At 42.5% G+C, this 24,418-nt stretch overlaps 1 protein-coding gene and 1 long non-coding RNA gene across 7 annotated transcripts in view; one reads left to right on the top strand and one right to left on the bottom strand.

Annotated features, from left to right (window-relative positions):
• Window positions 1-2,978: 2,978 nt before the first annotated feature.
• LOC137339954 (metal transporter CNNM1) overlaps window positions 2,979-24,418 on the top strand; it is a 106,103-nt gene continuing 84,663 nt past the window's right edge. For both annotated transcript variants that reach the window (XR_010966652.1, XM_068002060.1), the window contains exon 1: window positions 2,979-4,382. Coding sequence is in view for 1 of the 2 variants with exons in the window: in XM_068002060.1 (XP_067858161.1) it covers window positions 3,053-4,382 (1,330 nt within the window). In the remaining variant the exon portion in view is untranslated. The remainder of the gene's footprint in view (window positions 4,383-24,418) is intronic.
• The window catches only part of LOC137339955 (uncharacterized), a 66,293-nt gene continuing 61,825 nt past the window's right edge, over window positions 19,951-24,418 (bottom strand). For 4 of the 5 annotated variants that reach the window (XR_010966656.1, XR_010966658.1, XR_010966655.1 and 1 more), the window contains exons 4-5: window positions 23,598-23,748; window positions 19,951-20,186 (exon numbers count right to left, since the gene is read on the bottom strand). This is a non-coding gene — a long non-coding RNA (uncharacterized lncRNA). The remainder of the gene's footprint in view (window positions 20,187-23,597; window positions 23,749-24,418) is intronic. The other variant, XR_010966657.1, reaches the window with a different exon arrangement.

Here is a 24,418-nt window from a genome sequence, read left to right as displayed (position 1 = left end):
ACACAGGAGCTGTGCAATACATGGACGCTGCTGTGGAGACACACACATCTTACTGCTCACGTGTATATTCTCATGGCATGCAAAGTAGGTTGACATTTGTTTCAATTTGCAAGGAAAGTAGCAGATTCTGATTTTGAACAAAAAAGCGAGAGGATTAAAAATTGCTTCTGGGCCTTTTAACGTCATCCGATCTCCTACTCTCCACCAGCAGGCTAGAGTTATACTGCTGTCTGTGCAACAAGAGGTTACATTTATATAGCACCTTTAACATAGTAAAAAGTCCCAAGACACTTCACCGGAGCGTTATCAGACAAAATTTGACACCAAGTCACACAAAGAGATATTAGGACAGGTGATCAAAATCTTGGTCAAAGAGATAGGTTTTAAGGAGCGTCTTAGAGGAGGGGAGAGAGGTAGCTAGGCGGAGAGGTTTAGGGAGGGAATTCGAGAGCTTAGGACCTAAGTACAGGCACCAATGGTGAAGCGATGAAAATCAGGCATGCACTAGAGGCCTGAATTGGAGGAACACAGAGTTCCTGGATGATTGTAGGGCTGGAGGAGGTTACAGAGATAGGGAGTGCACAGGAAAACAGATGAGAAACTCATGACTAGAGGGAATTTCATCACACTTGCACTAATGTGTTACAGAGTCAGATTACTGATCTGACTCCAGAGCAGCACTGGCCACTTTTGCATAACTGTGAAGTGGAAACTACTTTGTGCCAATGAAAAAGTGGCCAGTGTTAGGCTAAGACAAAACCTGTGTATTCATGGACACTGGTATGATGACACACACACCTTGTTCACATATATATATAATCACATTTCCCTGTCTCAAACTCGCTGTCATTCTCCCAATCCAATGTGAACACCCAGTGTGCAGGGCTTAAAAACAAGTCCTGGCATGCTCTGTGACTAGCCAGTCTTGCTGTAAATCATAAAATGGGATCTGTAGGTACAGTTGATTACTGGAAAGTGTATGTTTATCCCTTTAAGGTATTAGAATCTAATTGGTTTTAAAGCAGCACTGTGTTATTCCTTCAAAGGTTAATTGTTATTCAGGCTGGACATCAGAGCCCTAGCTTTGTTTGGGGAGGGAGACATCAATTAAGAGCTTGCAGACATTATGGGTCTGGTATTTTCTCTTCCTGGAGCATTTTTCTGTACATCATAAGTTACAGTCCCTGTTTCTTTATACTTTTTTAAAATTGCAATACAGAACTTTACACTAGTGTGTGACATCTGAAGTATGATGGAAAGTAAGTGTGTACATAAAAGCTGGTTAGAATAGTTTCAGACAAACCTGTAGCACAATCACAGGTTCAAGTTACTTTTATAAGTTGTTCGAGCTTTGTTTCTGTGGTTTATTTTGTCACTTGAACCTATTGATTGAGTTTCATCTTTGTAAGATACTCCAAGGCACTTATCAATCTATTAATATTGTACTGCAGATACACTGTAGATACCGTTGGGTTTTTAGGATACTCACTATCTTTTACCTCAATGCAGATTCAAGGACCAAGAAACATAGAGACGTCATTAATATCTTTTATTAAGAAACACACTGATACAACCCATTACATGCAGTGTCCATGCAATTGACATCAAATACTTACAGACAACTCATTGAGGCCGGCGAGCTGACTTCTCTCCATCACTCACAGTAGTCCCGGTCAGACCGTACAGAGTTCCTGAAGTGTAGTCTGTGTATGGTTAACTATTGGGTCCAATACCTCATTACCTTCTGTGTACATGCGGTTGATACCGCATCTTGTTTAGTGGTTAAGTCAAGCTGCTATCATTCAGTCCACATGTCAATTAACAACTTTTAGGTTTATTGCACTCTGGATGTTCCCCATGCATGAGAGCTCATTACTATTCTCTGTAGTTTTCAATCCCTTATGTCTTCCGATCTTTATTGCAAAAGGGACTTATTCTACAGCCATTCTGGAGTCCATTCAGCAATTGAGATTCCTTTCTCGCACTCACCCCTGCTGTGCTGAAGAACCTGCTTGGTACATTTCTGTGTCTGTCTGAAGTGTGTTTTAATCTTAACCCTACAGTACTATAGCTCAACTACTTATATAATTCTATATAATGCCAACTAGCTTATTCTATTTAATAATCTAACCGTACCTATCCTGAGAGATACCATTTGACATAGGTATCAATGTGAGCAGGTCACACTATTATATTGCCACATTCACACTATTCGGCCCTAATTAAAGTCATAAATGCCCTAACTTTCTGCGACGAGTTTAATTCATACTTACAGCGCAAATCCAGAAATGTCTTGGCACTCAACGGGGAGATCCCATTTTTTTTGCGAGACTGACGGCGAAGCGGCACAAATCCTCCGCGAAATCCTGTTTTCACAACTCATGCGGTGTCTCTTCCTCACCACAAATTGCCGGGTTTTTTTTACGCACTAACAACAGATAGCGCCGTGAACTCGTCATTATTTTCCCAGCGAATTCTGGACCAATGTGGTGTATCTGTGCACATATATTCTATTATATAGTCTACTTTTCACAGTTATAAAAGGGATCATCTTTTATGTATAAATTTCACGTTGCATTAAATAAATATGTTGCACAGCATAACGAATAAATATATCCAATAAGTGATTGTATTTCGCATGCATGATCATTAGAAATCCATGATAAATCTAAAACATCTCATTTAGGCTATACCATTGCAAGTGCAGCATTCGCTTATCCACCCACATTCTAGTTTTATAATTGCAATTTGACAATTTGCAAAGCTCGCACATATTCTGCAACAGATCATTTAAGATTTTTTTTTGCAGTTTTATCCAAGAAACGCTGCTATTTGGATGGGAGTCGTGAGGTTGTGATGGGAGAGGGGGAGGGGGGGGTTAGTCACGTGCCGCTCGCTCTCTTCCCCCCCCCCCCGGCGCGCGTGCGCTTCTCTCAGCATCATGGCGGCGCCGTTAAGCTCGGGTGGCCGGGCGCTGTTGGCCGTTTACCTGTGCCTGTGGGCGGCGGCGGCGGCGAATGACTTCGAGCCCCACCGGGTCGATTTACTGAGCATGCGGCCGGACAGCACGTCGGCGGGCGCCGTTTACCTGGAAGGCGGGCTGCTGAAGGTGGCGGAGGGGACGCGCTTTAAGCTGCGGCTGTACGGCACGGGGCTGAAGCGCAGCGGGTTGCTTGGAGACGGGAATGGGGGAGGAGGAGGAGGAGGAGGAGGCCACGGCCTGTCCTTAATCGAGATGACGGGGCCGGGGGAGCCCGTTGGAGGCCGCCCCAACCCCAACCCCAACCCCCAAAGGCTCTGCCAGCAGCAGAGCTCGGACCTCGCCATCCTCGGCTCTCGTTTCACCGACGAGACCCACCGCTCAGCCCTGGTGGAGCTGGAAGCCATGCTGCTGAGGAAGGGCGAGAAGATCAGGTACTACTCACTGTGCGCCAGGGTCGGAGGCCGTGGGGCGCATGAGTGGGTCCACTTCAAGACCCAGGAATTCCTTTTGGCCGTGGTGGAGAAGGAGAAGAGGAGCCCCCTCCGGCTCCAGATCCTGGTTGCCTTGCTTTTCATCTGCCTGTCCGCCCTCTTCAGCGGCTTGAACATCAGCTTGTTGGCTTTGGACCCGGTGGAGCTCAGGGTCATCCAGAACAGCGGCACCGAGCAGGAGAAGAAATACTCCGAGCGCATCAAATCCGTGCGCAAGCATGGGAATTACTTGCTGTGTACCCTACTGTTGGGAGATGTCCTGATGAACTGCTCCTTGACGGTGTGGCTGTGCGAGATCTTTCACAGCACTTGGTTGACAATATTGGTCTGCAGCTGTTGTGTTTTTTTCTTTGGCGAGATCATCCCTCACGCCGTCTGCTCCAGGCATGGCTTGGCCATAGCTTCCAAGACCATCTGGGTGACCAAATTTTTCATGGTCATCACCTTTCCAGCCTCGTATCCTATCAGTAAACTTCTGGATGTGATCTTGCACCAGCAGATAAGTAATTTCTACACCAGGGAAAAGCTGATAGAGATGCTCAGGGTGACTGATCCTTATAACGACCTGGTTAAAGAGGAGCTCAACATTATCGAGGGAGCCCTGGAGCTCAGGAATAAGACGGTTGACGACGTCCTGACACCTCTGAGCGATTGCTTTATGCTAAGCTCTGAGGCTACATTGGATTTCGCTACGATGTCGGAGATCATGGAGAGTGGCTACACGAGGATTCCCGTTTATGACAACGAGCGCGCAAACATTATTGACGTACTTTTCGTGAAAGATCTGGCGTTCGTGGACCCAGATGACGACATGCATTTAGCAACGATAACGAAGTTTTATAACCATCCTCTGCATTACGTGTTTAATGACGCAAAACTAGATGCGGTGTTGGAAGAATTTAAAAAAGGTGAGTCTGTACATTTAGAAGTAGTTTAGAATTTGAGCAGTTTCATTGATGTTATGCTTTCAAAAGTATTATTAGACGTGGTAGTTGTTTTAGCATGTTGGATTATTATTTTGGAATTGGATATATACTCGAAAAAGGAAAATTTGCAGGGCTATGGGGAAAGAGCAGGGGAGTGAGACTAATTGGATAGCTCTTTCAAAGAGCCAGCACACAGGCACGATGGGCCAAATGGCCCCCTTCTGTGGATATTCAGCAAAACTTGCTTGTTCACAGCATCTGCTTTCCAGGGTCTATTTTACATTGCCGTGTGAAATAATTGCACTGTTTGACTTACCTACATTCCTCAGATGCTATTGCAGTAACATGGCTGATAGCTGAGTTTCTCTAAGTTAGCTGGTGTCCAGAGAAGATTTTAACATTGAATGGGATAATGTTGACACCAGTGGTTCTAAAAAGTGTTATGCTCTATATTTGAAATTATACTGTGATCTGAACTGTGGAAATACAGCCAGCAACAGACCTAGATAGCGGTGTGCCCTTCCAAACCTGTGTAGTATATTGAATGAGCACTTTGAACTGGGGTGAAGTACTGAAGGTCACATGTTTGCCACTGGTCATGGTGGGAGCAATTTGAATCAAGAGTATCACAAGAAATGTGTTGGTACAACAGTAAAGCATGTTGGTTTAAGTGTTTTTCACTCATACTATATTGGTACCAATATGCTAAATAAGTCCAATAATAACACTGATTCTTGTGTCGTAAAACTTAGTGCATAAACTGTACATTTGTCCATATCATAGAAAGTTATGGCACAGATGGAGGCCATTCGGCCCATTGTGTCCATGCTGGCTGAAAAAGAGCTATCCAGCTTAATCCCACTTTCCAGCACTTGGTCTGTAGCCCTGTAGGTTACTGCACTCCAGTACTTTATAAATGAGTTGAGGGTTTCTGCCTCTACCACCCTTTCAGGCAGTGAGTTCCAGACCCCCACCACCCTCTGGATGAAAACATTTCTCCACAGCTCCCCTTTAATCCTTCTACCAATTACTTCAAATCTGTGCCCCCCAGTCACTGACCCCCCTGCTAAGGGAAACAGGTCCTCCCTATCCACTCTATCTAATATATGTAATTAAAACTTTTACTTCTGGCGCATGTCTGATCTGTCAGGGCAAGAGGTATGTTGGTTGGGTCAATATTTCACTACTTTCACTATCTGTGGAAAAAAAATATGTATTTTAAAAAAAAAAATATTAATTAAAATGCAAAAAAAACAAACAACCAATCAAATCCCTGTAAAAAATGTTCAGCTTCTCTAAATGTCCATGTTAGTTCACAACGCACCTCCCCGTCGTTAAAATTACTATTTGTAACATAAATGTATTTAAAAATGAGTAATTCTGGGAAAAAAACCACACTTACCCATTCTATCTTCTAATGCCGCCAACAACTTTTCTCTGCACAGCTTGCTCCCCTCTCAGTGGGTTTTAGTTTGCCTTCTACTCTGTTCCCACAGTCAGGATCTTTCAATTTCTCCTTCCCTCCTGATATTGTTTGCCCCAATGTGCACATGTAACTGTTGGGCTGACCTTAAAGACAGCAAATTGGATGTAAAAAAGGGGCACAGATGGGAAAGGTGAGTTTGAGCAAAGCGAAAGCAATAAAGGGGGAGGAAATGTGGTGAATAGAGTGATGAGAATTGGGTAATTTACTGAGTTTGAAAGGAGAGAAAATAATACTTGACAAAAGTGTGTGAGGCATGCAGAGAGATACAAAGAAGGAGGAACACTCGAAGACAGAAAAACAGAGGGAAACTAAATTACGCAGAGTGAGAGAAGCAGCGACACAGTTACAGGAAGAGCACAATTTTTAATTTATTTTGCAATCGTGTCATGAGAGATCAATTTATTTAATAAATATTGAAGGTCTCGTAATAGTTTTTAAAAACAAAATATGTAAAAATAGGAGTATGGTGCACACCTGTGATGTGTAATGCAGATTTTACAATAATTGGTTCACATTTGATGAGTAGTTGTTGTTAGAAAAGGGGCTTACCTAACTTAAAAAGAATTGTTGCTGTGTTTTTCGTAAATCTATAATGTGATTCAAATTCCACGACTGGTAGGCACTGTAGTGCATAGTAGATACTGATAATACTGTGATATAATTTGATAATTGATCCATAAAGATGACTTGGGTTGTCCTGGTGTCATCAAGAAAAAGAAATTTACATCCGATTCCACCACCCCCCCCCCCCCTGCTTTTTAAGGGGCACAACTAAAAAAAAATGTGATTCAACAGTGTTACAAAAAAAGCTTTATGACATGATATCAGTATCCATGTTGCCAACGCTTACGACTCCAGTGATTGACGGAAGTTTTTTTTAATGCTCGCAATTCACATGGGAAACTTTAAACGTGTCATTCTACATATTTAAATTTCCTGCATGTATTACAAGCATTAAAAATATTCTGCAATTGTGAGACTGTCACTGTGACTTTTGGATGTTATATGTAAGGTAGCAGAATCAAAGATGGGCATTCAAAAAGCTATTGAATGCAGGGCTGGGTGAGTTGGAGTATGAACTACAGGGATAAGCTGCGATGGATCAAATGATCTTTACTATTTCTTCTTTTCTAAATCCTGTAGAATATATTTGCAATCTTCAATTGTTTATTTAGCCAACAACGGGGGTTCTACCACACCAGTAATTGTTTTAACACAAGCAGTCATTACTAGACCATTTAGCACATTGCATGCGTTGACCAATCTTTAGATTGAGCATGTATCCTTCAAACAAACACTGGCATTTAGTCTAAAACTTAGAATCGATGCTTTGAGTGAATACATCAAGGCTTTTACAATGTTGGGATTTCTGATTGCAGCATTGTTTCACCAGTGGTCTGCTGAATATCATACTGTACACAGAACAAAGAATATTTTCACAATGGATTTCGTTGTGACGTGAAGCCTTACACAAAAAATAGGTGCAATAGTGCCATTAGTAACAAAATACTGACTTGAAGGACAGAACTTGAGCACAGAAGCTTAATGATGATACCTTATTTTTTATTCATTCTTGCGATGTGGCATCGCTTGCAAGGCCAGCATTGCCCATCTCTGGTTGCCCTGAGAAGGTGTTGGTAGTCCTTTTTGAATCACTGCAGTTTGTTTATTCTTTGTAGCGGTTCGGTAGAACTGAATAGTCAACCACGTTGGTGTGGAACTGGAGTCACAGATAGGCCAGACCAGGTAGGGACAACATTAGTGAACCATTTGGGGTGTTTACAACAATCCGACAGCTTCATGGTCACTTTTATCGATACCAGTTTTTTATTTCCATAATTTTTTAAAAACTGAGTTCAAATTCTTAAACTGCCGTTTTTTAGTCTTGGGTCCTGGATTACATGACGACTACGCTATCGTACACCCTAACAGAAAACAGAAATATCTATGTATATGTACATTATAAATAACAAATGACTAGGAGTATGTCGTGAGTTTAAAGTAATCGAGTAGTTTTGGACAGGTACTTCATCCCTTCTTGCTGCTTAAAATGAAATCAGAATCACTCAATTTTCTCAAAGCCTTTTAACACACTCCTAGCACTCCAAGTATTTTTCGTATATTTCCCCAAGCGTGTAAACTTAATCAGTTTCTAAAAGAGCACCTTTTATTTTAAAATTACTTTTTTCTAAGTGATTAAAGCATTGGACTTTAGATTCAATGGACGTATGACCTCCTCCAGCCCTCCAACCCTCTGAGATCTGTGCGCTTCTCCAATTTCCGGCCTCTTGCGCATCTCCAAATTTCATCACCATTGGCGGCTGTGCCTTCAGCTGCCTAGACCCTAAGCTCTGGTATTCCCTCCCTACACCTTTCTGCCTCTCACTCCTCCTTTAAGATGCTCCTTAAAACCTACCTCTTTGACCAAGCTTTAAGTCACTCATCCTAATATCTCCTTATGTGGCTCAATAACAAATTTTGTTTGATAACGCTCCTGTGAAGCGCCTTGGAACGTTTTACTGCATTAAAAGCGCTTTATAAACGCAAGTTATTATTGTTGTTGTAAGTTCGCACCCCACTCCTGGTAGACATTGAGTCATATTTAAAAAGTGGCTAAAAGCTTCCTTTGTTTTTTTTAATTGTTTGTTCATTAGCTGAATCAGTATGAAAAATCATAAGAAATTTATAATCAGTGGAAGGAAAGGTTCCATATTTATCACTAAGTTAGGAGGCACAGTATGTTGTATGGTTGGAGGAGGAAGTTACAAAGAGGCAGGGACAGATTAAGTGAATGGGCAAAACTATGGCAGATGGCTTTCAATAAGGGGAAGAGTGAGGTCGTCCTTGACTTGTATTCCCATGAGTTTAGAAGTTGGAGGGGTGATCTAATGATTTACGGGTAGATACAGAGAAACTATTTCCTCTGGCAGGGGAGTCCAGAACAAGAGGCCATTTACAAGTGAAATCAGGAAGCACTTTTTCATACAAAGGGTAGTGGAAATCTAGAATTCGCTTTCCCAAAAATCTGTGGATACTGGGTCAATTGAAATTTTCAGGACTGAGATCAATAGATTTTTGTCAGGTGAGGATATCAAGGAATATGGAACAAAGACAAGTAAATGGAGTCGAGGCACAGATCAGCCATGATCTAATTAAATGGCGGAGCAGGCTCGAAGGGCTGAATGACCTACTCCTGTTTCTATGCTTCTGTGGTACAAGTCGTATGGTATCCTCCATTGTATAAATATTCACTGCATCAATAATGGTAAACACTCTAATTACAGCAATTCAAACATATAGAATCATTATGGAAATCAAGAATTAATGTTGCACAAAAGTGCAAGCACTGAAACATCTATAGAATTAATTGATTCATGCAGCTATTGTTCTCCCCCCGCCCCCCAACCTTTCATCCTTTCGTTCAAAAAGTAAACTTGGGACAACAGCCGGAATCCTCTCCAAAGTAAAGCTTCTTATTTCCTAAACTCTCTCTTGCACCATTTTTCCATTCAGCATTGAGGCAGGAAGTTGAGGTTGAGATCAATCAAAAAAGGGTGGGTTGTTGGGCCACGTGGTCTTTATTCTGGCCCCAAAATTTCTTGTATTTCTTCATTGGGCCATTGCCTTTATTAAAATCATTATGCACACTGTTCTGGATATTGTAAAGTGATGTTGTAAAATAGCGTTCTTTCATTTATCGTGAGTGAATTAAAAGGAAAAGATCTTTGAATTGTACGATATAAGTACCTGTTAAATCTTTCGACTTGACTAGGCAATCATGGTGGGTATTTTTTTACATTGCACTGTTCTTAGCATGAGATGCAACCTGCTCCATTCTTAAAATAGAAAAAATTGACTAGTATCTTCATCAAAGAAGTTCATTTCTTCAATAATTTTCATTAAGCATTTTTCAGGTTTGTTATTATTATTGTTACTGCACTTTGTGACTGGAAATTTGCATTGCGATCCATGCGTGAATACAGTAATTAGTGTTGACTTGAATGATTCATTGGCAAGGAGAAACTCGGCCAGGATTCCTGTTTGTGATCATTATATAGCAACCCTTACTGGGTGGATGTGTTCACTTTAGGTGAGCTCTGCACTGGGCTCAACCATGATGGACCCCTCCCTCCCCATATGCCTGCTGACCCATACTGTTTAGGCCCACACATGGCCACTTGATCGAGATTAACTGACACCCATAGTCTGCACCCCAACAATGAATAAAGGGCTTTGGGAAAGGAGGAGGATGGCAGGGACAAAATAGGGGGAAAAAGTGGAATTAAAATACAATGGGGTCCAGTTTCCGCATGATTTCCGCACAGATAATAGCGCAATCTGGGCGAAATGAAGTGAAATAGCACAAAAGCACGTAGAATTTTAAGGGTCAGTACCCATAACTATATGCCAGAGTATCTGCGATCTTTTACGCTGGTTCAAAAGTCCATTCATCCGAAGCAGTCCCCGCCCACAAAACAGGCCACGTCCCCAAGTCGGCATGGCAAATTTCTGCCAATTGCGCCCGTTCAGGAGTGTTTGTCACATTGCGCCCAGATTCTCTGGCGCACAGGCACTCATGGTCACATTAACCACCTGTACCTGCAGTGACCAGCAGTCAACTGAACCCTGACCCTGTTGAGCTTCTCCTGCTGCTGCAATTACTTTAAATTCAATTTAAATTAGCCTAATTCAGTCAATTACAGCAGAGCAGGACACACCTTTGTGGCTTCAATTGACCACTGGTCACATGCCACAGATCAAAGCAGTCAATTGAAGCCAATTAAAAAGACCAAGAACATTAAATTAGTCAATTGAAGAATGGCTCATTTCCTGGCAATCCCACTCCCTTGTGATGCTGGAGAATACCCCTGTTCCTGTCACACATACACTGCTTGATTGCACTGATGTGGAGATGCCGGTGATGGACTGGGGTTGACAATTGTAAACAATTTTACAACACCAAGTTATAGTCCAGCAATTTTATTTTAAATTCACAAGCTTTCGGAGGCTACCTCCTTCCTCAGGTGAACGATGTGAATAGCACAAAAGCACGTAGAATGCTATTTTTGTGCTATTTCACATCATTCACCTGAGGAAGGAGGTAGCCTCCGAAAGCTTGTGAATTTAAAATAAAATTGCTGGACTATAACTTGGTGTTGTAAAATTGTTTATGATTGCACTGATTCATGGGAGATTTTACGTTTGGACTTCTGCTAATGAGTTTGTGCGGAAACTTGAGCATAACTTCACCTCGGCAAAACCGGCGCAGTGTCCAGCGTATTCTGGGCACATTTTGCCTATTGTGCCCCTAGCGGAAACTCATTTGCCAATGTTTATAGTGCCTAGTCACAATATGTGTAGCAAGATGTAACTTGTCCAAATTCCTGGATTATTGTGACTACTGGTTATAGAATTTGTTGGAAATTTGCAGTTATGTTATTGTTCTTAATCCTTCAGTGTGAATGTCATTGAGCTTCAAAGATACAAGAGCACGCTGGCTGTCAGCGTCTGCAAACTGAATAAAAGCACCTCATGAAATATACACTATAGGTAATGAAAAATATCATGTATTGTTTTCAAAGCTGTAGTTTATTGGAGGAGTGTAAGTAGCAGCAAAAATAACATGAAGAAAACTCGGGGGCATATCACTTATGTGAATTCAGTGATTAGATTACGGTTTTGTATACCTGGGAATGATTACATTATTCCTGCTACAATATATACAACATAATGATTTTCCTATAATTTACTATCGTAAGCTGCCTTGTACTAAAAGTTATATTGCTTGGGAAATGCAGCATCATAATATGGATCTATGACCATTATCAATTTCAAATAGAATTGAGAAACCATAATACTTTACAGCAATGGCAAGAAAATAATAAAAAAACACATTTATAAATAATCCTCAAGGTGAATTGATGGCAGTAATTGCTGATACAGTCCAACAGCATCTCCGACCTCTGATTGAACTGCTGCTTTATTGTTCATATAGATATAGTTGAATTAATGTCCCGTGAAGCACATATAAAAGTAGTTATTTTCCGTAAAAGATGTGCACCGCATATACATTTTCTCTGGAATTAACTGAAAACTACTAACCGTAGCATCATCACCTTCAACTTGCATCTCTACTGAGAATCCTGGATGAAGCGTCGAGGCCACAAGGCGGTACATTACCAAGTTTATAAAGAGTAGGAGAAAAGACGAGGCAAATCTAGAATTAGTAGTTAGGTGACACTGAACTTGGGTTTTGAAAGGTTGTTGTTAGTATAGGAGGAAAGGAAGACTGAGTGAGTCAAAGGATTCCACAGTTTCAAGGTCTTGGGTAAGAGTTGGAGCCGCCCAATGTGCAATGCGAATGTGGATTTAGTGTGGTACTACAGACAATAGTTAGTCTAGCACAAAGCTACAAGTGAATTTTTAAAAAATCAAATCTTCTGCCAACAAACCCCCCCCCCCCCCCAAATAAAATCACTCCGCATCCATCATTCCTTTGCTGTAAGTGGAGTAAGAAATCTTCATTCCTCAGACTGAAATTTACAACATGCTTCTTAGGCAAAACTTAGATTCTTGAAACGTTTGAATAGCTTTCTTATCTCTCACCATTTTAGGCAAAAGACCAAGAATTTAAATATATATGATTTTTGAAAACATTTGGCAGTATATGGAAATAAATTATCATAAATAGAAGGCAGTAATTTCAAACCTTGGCTCTATTGGCTTATGACTTCTCCTGAATCCTACATTTAGATTAGTTGTGAAATCACACTCTGCTCTACATTAATATCTCAGTATATTTTTGGATGCATATTTATAATTTATTAAAATTTAAACCTATTATCAGCATACCTAGCCTGCTATGTAAACATTGCACACTACTGAATTGACATGTTTAGATCTTTTTAAAGAAGGCAACTGATTTAAGAAGCAAACAAATACTACAATATAGTTTTAATCTTGGATGGTTAATGCACATACTAGATGTGAAATGTAATGCAAATTACAAATGATTCGTTTTTTGTTAGTGCAATATTCATGCATTTAGCATATGGGACTGACTTCAAATCTGTGTTATTTCAGTGATGATCTAATGTATCCTATTATTCCCTTAAAGGGTTTTTTTACTATATTGGTGAATTTGGGGAAGGCCACATTACTGGAACAGGTAGAAATGGCTTATTTTTAAAAATCAGCGCAAATGCTTTCAGGATAATTTCCTCTTTCAGCAGATGCTGTATCTGCTGCAGCTCTAGCTTTTGCAATTAGTTGATCTTCCGCAGCACTTTCTGTTTTTTTTCCCTTTCCCGATGGAATGCATGTGGCCTCTGCATGCTGCTTTTTCATGATCGCAGCATTGAGATTAAAGACTCTGAAATGCAGGGAATCGCAGGCTTGGACCTGTGATTTATTCTATGATGCAGGGCACTAAATCTCCAGCATATTGCACCATTGTGTTGCCCCATGTTGGTTTTTACTTGGAAGTTTCAATTTTGTAGCAGTTACGTAATGACATTAACATATCAGTGATGACGTTATTGCATTATCCTTATTGGCCTTGGTAATGAAATGACAACTCCTCTCCTGCAGTCATTTCAATAATCATAAAATACTAGCTCTCTAGCTGCATGCTAAACAGCGGAAGCAGCATGCTATAGATGGAGCTAAGCCATCCCACAACCAATGGCTCAGATCAAGGCTCTGCAGTCCTGCCACATCCTGTCGTGAATAGTAGTGGACAATTAAACAACTAACAGGAGGAGGAGGCTCCATGAACATCCACATCCTCAATGATGGCAGAGCCCAGCAGGTGAGTGCAAAAGGCAAGGCTGAGGCATTTACAACGATCTTCAGCCAGAAGTGTCGAGTGGATGATCCATCTCGGCCTTCTCCCGAGATCCCCATCATCACAGAAGCCAGCCGTCAGCAAAATCGATTCACTCCATGTGATAACAAGAAACGGCTGAGCGCACTGGATACAGCAAAGGCTATGGGCCCTGTCAACATTCCGGCTGTAGTGCTGAAGACTTGTGTTCCAGAACTAGCTGCGCCTCTAGCCAAGCTGTTTCAGTATAGCTACAACACTGGCATCTACCCGACAATGTGGAGAATTGCCCAGGTATCTCCTGTCCACAAAAAGCAGGACAAATCCAATCCGGCCAATTACCACCTCATCAGCAAAGTGATGGAAGGTGTCATCGACAGTGCTATCAAGTGGCACTTACTCACCGATGCTCAGTTTGGGTTCCACCAGGACTACTCTGCTCCCGACCTCATTACAGCCTTGGTCCAAACATGGACAAAAGAGCTGAATTCCAGAGGTGAGGTGAGAGTGACTGCCCTTGTCATCAAGGCAGCATTTGACTGAGTGTGGCATCAAGGAGCCCTAGTAAAATTGAAGCCAATGGGAATCGGGGAAAACTTGCCAGTGGTTGGAGTCATACCTAGCACAAAGGAAGATGGTAATGGTTGTTGGAGGCCAATCATCTCAGCCCCAGGACATTGCTGCGGGAGTTCCTCAGGGCAGTGTCCTGGACCTAACCATCTTCAGCTGCTTTATCAATGATCTTCCCTCCATCATAAGGTCAGAGTTCGGTGTTGATTGCACAGTGTTCAGTTCCATTCGCAACCCCTCAGATAATGAAGTAGTCCGTGCCTGCATGCAGCAAGACCTGGACAACATCCAGGCTTGGGCTGATAAGTGGCAAGTAACATTCACTCCAGACAAGTGCCAGGCAATGACCATCTCCAACAAGAGAGAGTCTAACCACCTCCCCTTGACATTCAACGGCATTACCATCGCCGAATCCCCCACCATCAACATCCTGGGGATCACCATTGACCAGAAACCTAACTGGACCAGCCATATAAATACTGTGGCTACAAGAGTAGGTCAGAGGCTGGGTATTCTGTGGCGAGTGACTCACCTTCTGACTCCCCACAGCTTTTCCACCATCTACAAGGCAGAAGTCAGGGGTGTGATGGAATACTGTCCACTTGCCTGGATGAGTGCAGCTCCAACAACACTGAAGAAGCATGACACCATCTAGGACAAAGCAGCTCGCTTGATTGGCACCCCATCCATTATCTTAAACATTCACTTCCTTCATCACCGGTGCATGTGGCTGCAGTGTGTACCATCTACAAGATGCACTGCAGCAACTCGCCAAAGCTTCTTCGACAGCACCTCCCAAACCCGCGACCTCTACCACCAAGAAGGACAAGAGCAGCAGGCACATGGGAACAACACCACCTGCACGTTCCCCTCCAAGTCACACGCCATCCTGACTTGGAAATATATTGCCGTTCCTTCGTCGTCGCTGGGTCAAAACCCTGGAACTCCCTACCTAACAGCACTGTGGGAGAACCTTCATCACACTGACTGTAGCGGTTCAAGAAGGTGGCTCATCACCACCTTCTCAAGGGCAATTAGGGATGAGCAATAAATGCTGGCCTTGCCAGTGACGCCCACATCCCATGAATGAATTTAAAAAAAGCTCCCTGGAGCAGTTTGAGGCTGGGACACCATTTTAAAGAGGCTTAAGTATCATGCAGATTCATCTAGAAATCTAACTTCAAATATAGAACCACAGTTCCAGAGCTAGAATTGTGTGTATTCTTGCATACAAGGAGTTTTCTATTATACTTGGGTGTAATGAATCCAACATTTGGGAATTCTAGCAAATTACAAAGTGAGACAACATGCAATGTCACGTAGGCCACCATAAATGGTGCATTGTCGGGGCTAATTTCATTATAATTAATATCTGAACAAGTGGCGGAATTCTGGAACTGCTTGCATAATACAAGCAGTACTATTACAGATTGTAACGTCCTAAATGCACTATGTTGCCTTCAGAAAAAAGTACAAGTACATCTTCTAAAATTAGTTTAGCATTTGTGTGTTCTGGATACTCGCAGTGATTTCACATGAAACCATAATAGTTAAATGAACTTGTGAAAGATAAATGAATGAAACTAACATTGCGCTTCTTTTATTTTGAGTTTCAATATTGAGCAAGAAATCATGAAAAGAGATAAAACTCTAAACATCAGATTTAAAAAAATGTTGGAAATATGGAGCAGGTCATTCAATATCTAAAAAGAGAAAAGACGGATTTATGTTTTGGGTGTGTACCCGTCATCAGAACTGAAAACTTAAAAGATTTTTGAAAAGGGAGGTTGAGGGTGGTCTTTCTTGGTTTTCTCTGAGAGAGAGAAGTAAAGGAATTCTATATTCTCTTCCCTTTTGGTGGAATATTCTGGGTATTATAGACCACTATGTAATAATAGTAATAAAATGCTTGCTTATCCTCTAGATTTTCAGTTCCAATTGAGGGCAAACACTGAAAACATTAACCTGCATTTTCTCTTAACAGGTGCTGACTTGACCTGGGTATTTCCAGCAGTTTTAGTTCTTATTTCAAATTTTCAGTTTCTTTTCCTTTTTATTACAACTCTAAGATTGTTTAATGCCAGTTAATGACATAATTCATACTTTTAAAAAAAAAACTCACAAGCTGTGGCCCGAGGCCCAGGAGCGGGGCTCGGAGTGGCCCGAGGCCCAGGAGCGGGGCTCGGAGTGGCCCGAGGCCCAGGAGCGGGGCTCGGAGTGGCCCGAGGCCCAGGAGCGGGGCTCGGAGTGGCCCGAGGCCCAGGAGCGGGGCTCGGAGTGGCCCGAGGCCCAGGAGCGGGGCTCGGAGTGGCCCGAGGCCCAGGAGCGGCACCCAAACAGATTTCTGAGCTTAAATTGGATAATGGATAAATAACCAAAGAAAAGAGGTTTGGTAAAGAAAAGGGGTTTGGTGAAGAAAAGCCTTGCGGGCAACAGTCAGACATCTATCCACTTAGAGTGACCCGAATGGGCTTCAGTGAATGGCTTAATCAGTTCACGGAAAGCAGGGCTTTAATGTTGGTTTCAGGGCTTCATTCTTGACTTCAGTAAACAGGCCAATCAGATTGCAAAAAAGCAACAGATGGACAAAATCAGTTTTTTAATAATATAGATTTTTCTTACCATAACGGCCAAAAGGCTGGGCCATGAAGAAAAGTTATTTGACGTTTTGCTTTAACGCTTAGCTGAGTAGCAATCGTCTAACATTGATGATGATTTAAATTCAATTAGCTTGGAGATAAATTATGACTTGAATTCAGTTTGTAAGCTACAGGTTTTTCTTTGCCAGTGGCTATGGCTGTCACTAGTACATTATGTGGAGATGCCGGTGATGGACTGGGGTTGACAATTGTAAACAATTTTACAACACCAAGTTATAGTCCAGCAATTTTATTTTAAATTCACAAGCTTTCGGAGGCTTCCTCCTTCCTCAGGTGAACGTTGTTGGAAATGAAATCCTCGAAATGAAATCGCATTTATAATTCACAGAACAATGCTTGGTGATTATAGACAGTTTTTTCAACTGCCTGTTGCCAAGGCAATCAGTGTGCAGACAGACAGGTGTTACCTGCAAGATCTCTGAATATACAAATCACCAAAAAAAAACAAAAAAAACAAAAAAAACAGAGATTGAGAGGTAGAAACATAGAAAAGACAGCAACTGACCCGTTATATTAAAAACAGATAACATTTGTTCGCTGGTGGGGTAACGTGTAGCGTGACATGAACCCAAGATCCCGGTTGAGGCCGTCCTCATGGGTGCGGAACTTGGCTATCAATTTCTGCTCGACGATTTTGCGTTGTCGTGTGTCCCGAAGGCCGCCTTGGAGTACGCTTACCCGAAGGTCGGTGGCTGAATGTCCTTGACTGCTGAAGTGTTCCCCGACTGGGAGGGAACCCTCCTGTTTGGTGATTGTTGCGCGGTGTCCGTTCATCCGTTGTCGCAGCGTCTGCATGGTCTCGCCAATGTACCATGCTCTGGGGCATCCTTTCCTGCAACGTATGAGGTAGACAACGTTGGCCGAGTCACAGGAGTATGAACCATGCACCTGGTGGGTGGTGTCCTCTCGTGTGATGGTGGTATCTGTGTCGATGATCTGGCATGTCTTGCAGAGATTACCGTGGCAGGGTTGTGTGGTGGCGTGGACGCTGTTCTCTTGAAAGCTAGGTAATTTGCTGCGAACGATGGTCTGTTTGAGGTTGGGTGGCTGTTTAAAGGCGAGTAGTGGAGGTGTGGGGATGGCCATAGCGAGGTGTTCGTCGTCATTGATGACATGTTGAAGGCTGCGGAGAACATGGCGTAGTTTCTCCGCTCCGGGGAAGTACTGGACGACAAAGGGTACTCTGTTGGTTGCGTCCCGTGTTAGTCTCCTGAGGAGGTCTATGCGATTTTTCGCTGTGGCCTGTCGGAACTGTCGATTGATGAGTCGAGCGTCATATCCCGTTCTTACTAGGGCGTCTTTCAGCGTCTGTAGGTGTCCATCGCGTTCCTCCTTGTCTGAGCAGACCCTGTGTATTCGCAGGGCCTGTCCATAGGGGATGGCCTCTTTGACGTGGTTAGGGTGGAAGCTGGAAAAGTGGAGCACGTGAGGATGTCCGTGGGCTTGCGGTAGAGTGAGGTGCTGAGGTGCCCGTCTTTGATGGAGATTCGTGTGTCCAAGAAAGAAACTGATTCTGAGGAGTAGTCCATGGTGAGCTTGATGGTGGGATGGAACTTTTTGATGTTATCGTGTAGTCTCTTTAGTGGTTCCTCGCCGTGGGTCCATAGAAAGAAAATGTCGTCGATGTATCTGGTGTATAGTGTTGGTTGGAGGTCCTGTGCAGTGAAGAAGTCGTGCTCGAACTTGTGCATGAAAATGTTGGCGTATTGGGGTGCGAATTTGGTCCCCATGGCTGTTCCGTGTGTTTGGGTAAAGAACTGGTTATCGAAGGTGAAGACATTGTGATCCAGGATGAAGCGGATGAGTTGTAGGATGGCGTCTGGAGATTGGCTGTTGGTGTTGAGTATTGATGCTGTCGCAGCGATGCCGTCATCGTGGGGGATACTGGTGTAGAGTGCCGAGACGTCCATCGTGGTGAGAAGTGTTCCTGGTTCAACTGGTCCGTGGGTACTGAGTTTTTGTAGGAAGTCTGTAGTGTCGCGACAGAAGCTGGGGGTTCCCTGTACGATGGGTTTCAGGATGCCCTCGATGTATCCAGAGAGGTTCTCACACAGGGTTCCGTTGCCTGATACGATAGGACGTCCGGGTGTGTTGGCTTTGTGTATCTTTGGGAGGCAGTAGAAGTCTCCCACGCGGGGAGTACGTGGGATGAGAGTGCGTAGGATGCTTTGAAGGTCTGGATCGAAGGTCTTGATCAGTTTGTTGAGCTGGTGGGTGTGTTCTTTGGTCGGATCTGTGGGTAACCGTCTGTAGTGTTCCTGGTTGTCCAGTTGTCGGTATGCTTCTTTGCAATAGTCCGTTCTGTTCTGTATGACGATGGCTCCTCCTTTGTCCGCTGGTTTGATGACGATGTTGCGGTTGGTCTTGAGAGCGTTGATGGCGTTGCGTTGAGCTCGGGTGACATTCTGGACTGTCTTCTGAGTGCGGCTGATGAATCTGGCATTGACGCATTTCTTGACAGCTTGAGCATACATGTCAAGCTGAGGGCAGCAACCCTCCGGAGGAGTCCAGTGTGACTCTTTCCTCTTCGGTTGCTGTACCGCGGATCCCTCTGTCTGCTGTTCCAGATCGTTGATTGTCTCATTGGGTTCGCTGCTGAAATCTTGGGGTTTGTGGAAGTATTCCCGGAGCCTCATTCTCCTGATGAATTCCTCTGTGTCCGCCGCGAGACTAGTGGGGTCCATTTTGGTAGTGGGGCAGAAATTGAGCCCTCGGCTGAGAACTTCAATTTCGTCTGGTTGAAGGGTGTGGTCGGACAAATTGACGATAGACTTCCCTGTGGTTGCAACTGTGGTACCGGGGGAAGCTTGCAGGTAACACCTGTCTGTCTGCACAATGATTGCCTTGGCAACGGGCAGTTGAAAAAACTGCCTGTAATCACCAAGCATTGTTCTGTGAATTATAAATGCGATTTCATTTCGAGGATTTCATTTCCAACAATGTTCACCTGAGGAAGGAGGAAGCCTCCGAAAGCTTGTGAATTTAAAATAAAATTGCTGGACTGTAACTTGGTGTTGTAAAATTGTTTACAACTAGTACATTAGTTTTGGAACATGAAATCAATTATTTTTCTTCGCTTCAATATTTACCCACATTGCAAACCATCATTGGCTAGGAAGCAAGGCAGAAGATTTGCTTGCAGATCACCACAATACCACTCTATAGGCTGAATATTCCAAGTCTCCAAGGCACCAGTGGGCGACTTATCCGAAAATTGCAGGTGCACAGCCCGTGATCTTCTGTCACTGAAATTAATGGAATGAAAATCATTTACAATGCACCCGTGATTTTTCAGTAAGCTGCCAGATGCATTTGAGATCCGTTTGGAAATTTCTGTCCTGTATATCTAGTGTAGACTTATTTACTGTATCAGGCTGGCAGGAACAGAACTTCTTCAAGGCTGGCCTTGAAGCCTTTTCCTGCCAGTCTTTAAGTGCTGTATTTAGTGTAACAGTTGCTTACTCAAGTCAGTACGCTTTAATATTGTGCATTACGCTTCTTGTGTGAACTCTTAATTCATCACCTTAAATTAATTCCACTACTATCATCACCGGTGATGTATATGTAACCTCCAGTACTTCACTGCAGCTCAGTGCTATCTGCAGATACAACAAAAGTTTTGAAGGCCATTAAATAGTTGCATGGTTGTTTTTCACAATTGAAGTGACGTGCTGTAATATGAAATGTTCGCATGCTCACTATTTGCCATTACTGTGATCCTAGGAGCTCCCTGCTGTTAAGATAAGTGTGAATGGACTGTCTGATTACTACATTTCCTTCCTATGAGGAAGTGCCTATACTCGCTGGCTGTGTATTTGTGGTTCAGAGCTCATTGTGTGGAGAATTGTGGACTAGAACCTACATTATACCATTTCTGTCTGTAAAAATTTTTAGTTAGCTGCTCAGTGTCAACATCATCGAGAAAGTTGGCTGGGAGGAGTAACTGAGCACAGTATTACAGAATCACCTCCTGTGGGAATGGTTCCACAATATGATCTGGTAGCATGTGTTATAGTGCAGGGGGGATTTGGAACCGACAACACCAAAACAATGGTATGTGCAAAATTGCTCAAAACCTATGACCATGACTTTAAGCACTCTGATCCATTTGGATCAGCATTGTAGAAATTGAATTGCTGGACAGTATGAATGGGCTGCGGTCAGAACCAAACGGCAGCCATGATGGAAAATGCAATCAGCTAAGGCATTTACTTTGTCGCTGAAAGTGTTTTGCCCCACAGGCAGAGGTGGTGTTCCCTGCCTTAAAAATCACATCTCATTTATAATATATAACTGCCTTCGAAAACAGCATTGTCGTAGCATGCTAAGAAACCATCAGAAGACGCTATCATTAATTTATAGATGCTATAACAGTTGTGTCATTTTAACAGTGTACATTCATTCAACTCTCTCATACATGAAGGATTCTCATCAAGATTCTCTATTTGAAAAATCAACAAAAGTAAAGATAGAAAGATGTTAGATTGATCTTTCACATTTAAAAAAAAAGTTATAACTGCTTCTTTGGCAATAATCCATAGGATAAGTTGTGCTGCATTTCTTGGAATTTCTAAATTGCCTCCTGTAACTGAGTTATTTGATTATAGCAGTAGAGATGGTTAACCATATGTTGTTTGCTACTTTGATATTGCATATATTTAACTTAGCATTCCATTAATCTGTAATGAATCAGTAATGAGCCACAAAACAAATACAGATGTTATTTCTCAGCACAGAGCATCAGATGGTAGAATTAAGGTTCATTAGAATGTTAAGTTCCTACTCATGGAAGAATGCTTTAAAACCCAAATATTTCAAAATGTTTACAAGATCATTGCAATGTTATTTTAATACTTAGATTTGTTATAATTTCTTTGAATAAAGCAGTAATGTGCTGCAGTTTCTCCACTCCTCTGCCGAGAGTACTGATTCATTCTGGGGTAAGGTCCCACAGGTGCAGGCCAGTCTCTGATACCTTACCTATGTAGCCCTTCTTCAGGTATGAGCTTGGGCAGTGAGTGTCAGCAGGGTATCCTTGTGGAGCATCACAGCTGAGTTTGATTCTGTCCTCACCGTACTCCACACGCAGATTTTTCCAGTAGAGTGTCATTGGATAGCAATCCGGTACAAGAACCCTGCCTGATTTTTTTTTTTCCTCCCCAACCCAGTTCAGCGGAAGCAATTGTGCTAACTCCTGGGACCATGGCCCTTCCGCACCAGACAGGGCATGTCCTCGTCAATGGTGTATTTTATAGAATAGCTCAGGTTGGTGAAGAGATGGCACTATGCAATGTCAGTTGGATCTATTGCCCAGTGGTTTCAATGCAAGGTATAATAATCTTTTGGGTCCTGTAAACTGGACTAGCAACCCAGAGGTAATGAGTTGAAATCCCACCGTGGAAAGTTGTAAAACTGAATTCAATAAATCTGGTAACTTGTGGACTAAAACCAGAACAAAATGACACTGAAAGTTGTTGGACTGTCTTAAAAACCTAACCAGTTCAGGGAAGGGAACTTGCCACCCCTATTTGGTCTGGGCTATACGTGACTCCAGTCCATATAATGTGGTTTACTCTTAATGCCCTCAGGATAACTAGCGAGGGGCAATTAAATGCTGCCTTGTCAGTGTCACCCACTCCTGAGAAGAAATTTTAATAAAGCAGAGCTCCATCCCCCTTCAAACCATATAATTTTTAATAATTTTCTTTGTATGAAATTTTACATGGGCCAAAATATTTGACATTTAAAATGGACGTCAGTTTCTCATCCCCTCGCCTTCCCGCTCGCTTTCTCGCTCCCTTGGGCGCGCACTCCTTTGCGCTCAGTATATCTACCTTTGTCAGTGTTATCTCTCTTTCTTGTTATTTATTGCTGCTGCAGCTTCTTTACTTTCTGAGGAGAGAGTACTGAGGGCCAGTTCCCACTCTCCCTGAAGTCTGCCACATTTACTGTTGGTGTTAACTTAGACATACTAATAGGTTGGGATAGTTAGAAATTTTAGTGAAAAAACGTTTTGAGCCCTAAACTGATGCCTTCAGCTGCAAAGGAAATGGATGAGGTATGTGAACTACTCGTGTGTTAATATCTTTTTTTTTTCTCTACCGAGGTTTCTGCTACCAGACCTGTTCATTTTACCTGATTGATTAACTTCTAATGTAACAGTTACACTACAGTCTTGTGTGGGGCTCTTTGACATGTGCATTCCCCCCACCCGTTTTTTTCCTGGGGAACTTACATGGAGACTCAGGCACCTGGGTGGCAGTCAAGAAGTATGGGGAGGAAATGATGCAGGGTGTTCAAAGGGCCTGCGGGGCATTTTGTGCTGTAGGAGCATTTAGTGGTGTTGGGTGGTGAACTGTCATGGCAGCTGCACCCTGGAGAATTATTTTTACTAATATGATCGGGTAGGAGTTTTTTGGTGGAATGTAACTGGGGAGAAAGGTTTTATGTAATGTTGTTTATGTAATATTGATGAATAACAAAGGTAGAATATAACCAATTAAATATCAGGAAAAACATAGCAAGTTAAACGTTTAAGCAGTAAGGAAGAAGAAAGTTGACCGGGTTCATCAAAAAACAGGCTTAACAGTTATGACATAGATGATTGATTTGACATACATGACAGACATAAACATTTGATTATCAGGATACTTTACCTCCAGTGTTGTTGTTCTTGTCCAGTATATATAATTGCTCCTAGGAAGCTAGCCACAGTTGGAAGCCTGGTTTAATGCAGCCTGCCTGCTGATTCTTTGGAAGTGTTTGCAGTGCCTGCACTAAAAACTATTCATTATTCATGTCCTCTCACTGAAAAACAGATTAAAAATTTAAAGTAGTCAATTACACTACAGTGCCACATCGAGTGTCAAAAACCAGGACATTTCCATTTTATTGTATTTTTGTTCTATCTTTTTGAGAGAAAAAAAGTCACTTTCTGCAAATTATGTACACCACGATCATGTTGCACCATATCAGTGTCTCACATAACATATTGTGTGAAGAAGGCAGGGTGAGATTTTGCAACTAGTGAGTTTTAGTCACATGGAGGATACAAAATTAAATTTGTTCTCAGTTATAAGTGATGTCTATCACTTAATTTTCTTTAACTTAGCTTCAAATGTGTCTCTCAATTCCCTCTGCTTTTAATTCTTTTCCATTCCTCATCTGAGGACGCTTACTCATGATGGGATATGGTTCTACATGTAAGAGAAGCCCCCCAGTATGTTGCCTAAGTGGCCATTCTCCATCTATGACCCTAGACTCTGTGTGTGTGGCCTATTACTCACATTTGGAGTGGCCAAGCTTGATCCTGTTCTCACCTAATATCCATACATGTGAATTTTTAACTATTCCAATAGTGATTGGGAGCGGGAACTCTGGCTGATTTTTTCTTGCTCCTTTAGGGCAGAGACGATTTGTAATGCCCTCACTACTGCCTCAAACTAACAGCACAGGGTAGAGATTGAACGCATTTATG

Source organism: Heptranchias perlo, chromosome 21 (assembly GCF_035084215.1).
Source record: "Heptranchias perlo isolate sHepPer1 chromosome 21, sHepPer1.hap1, whole genome shotgun sequence".
In the NCBI taxonomy this organism is placed as follows: Eukaryota; Metazoa; Chordata; class Chondrichthyes; order Hexanchiformes; family Hexanchidae; genus Heptranchias; species Heptranchias perlo.
Note: the sequence above shows the minus strand (reverse complement) of the source record. Positions and strands in the feature narration are given on the sequence as shown.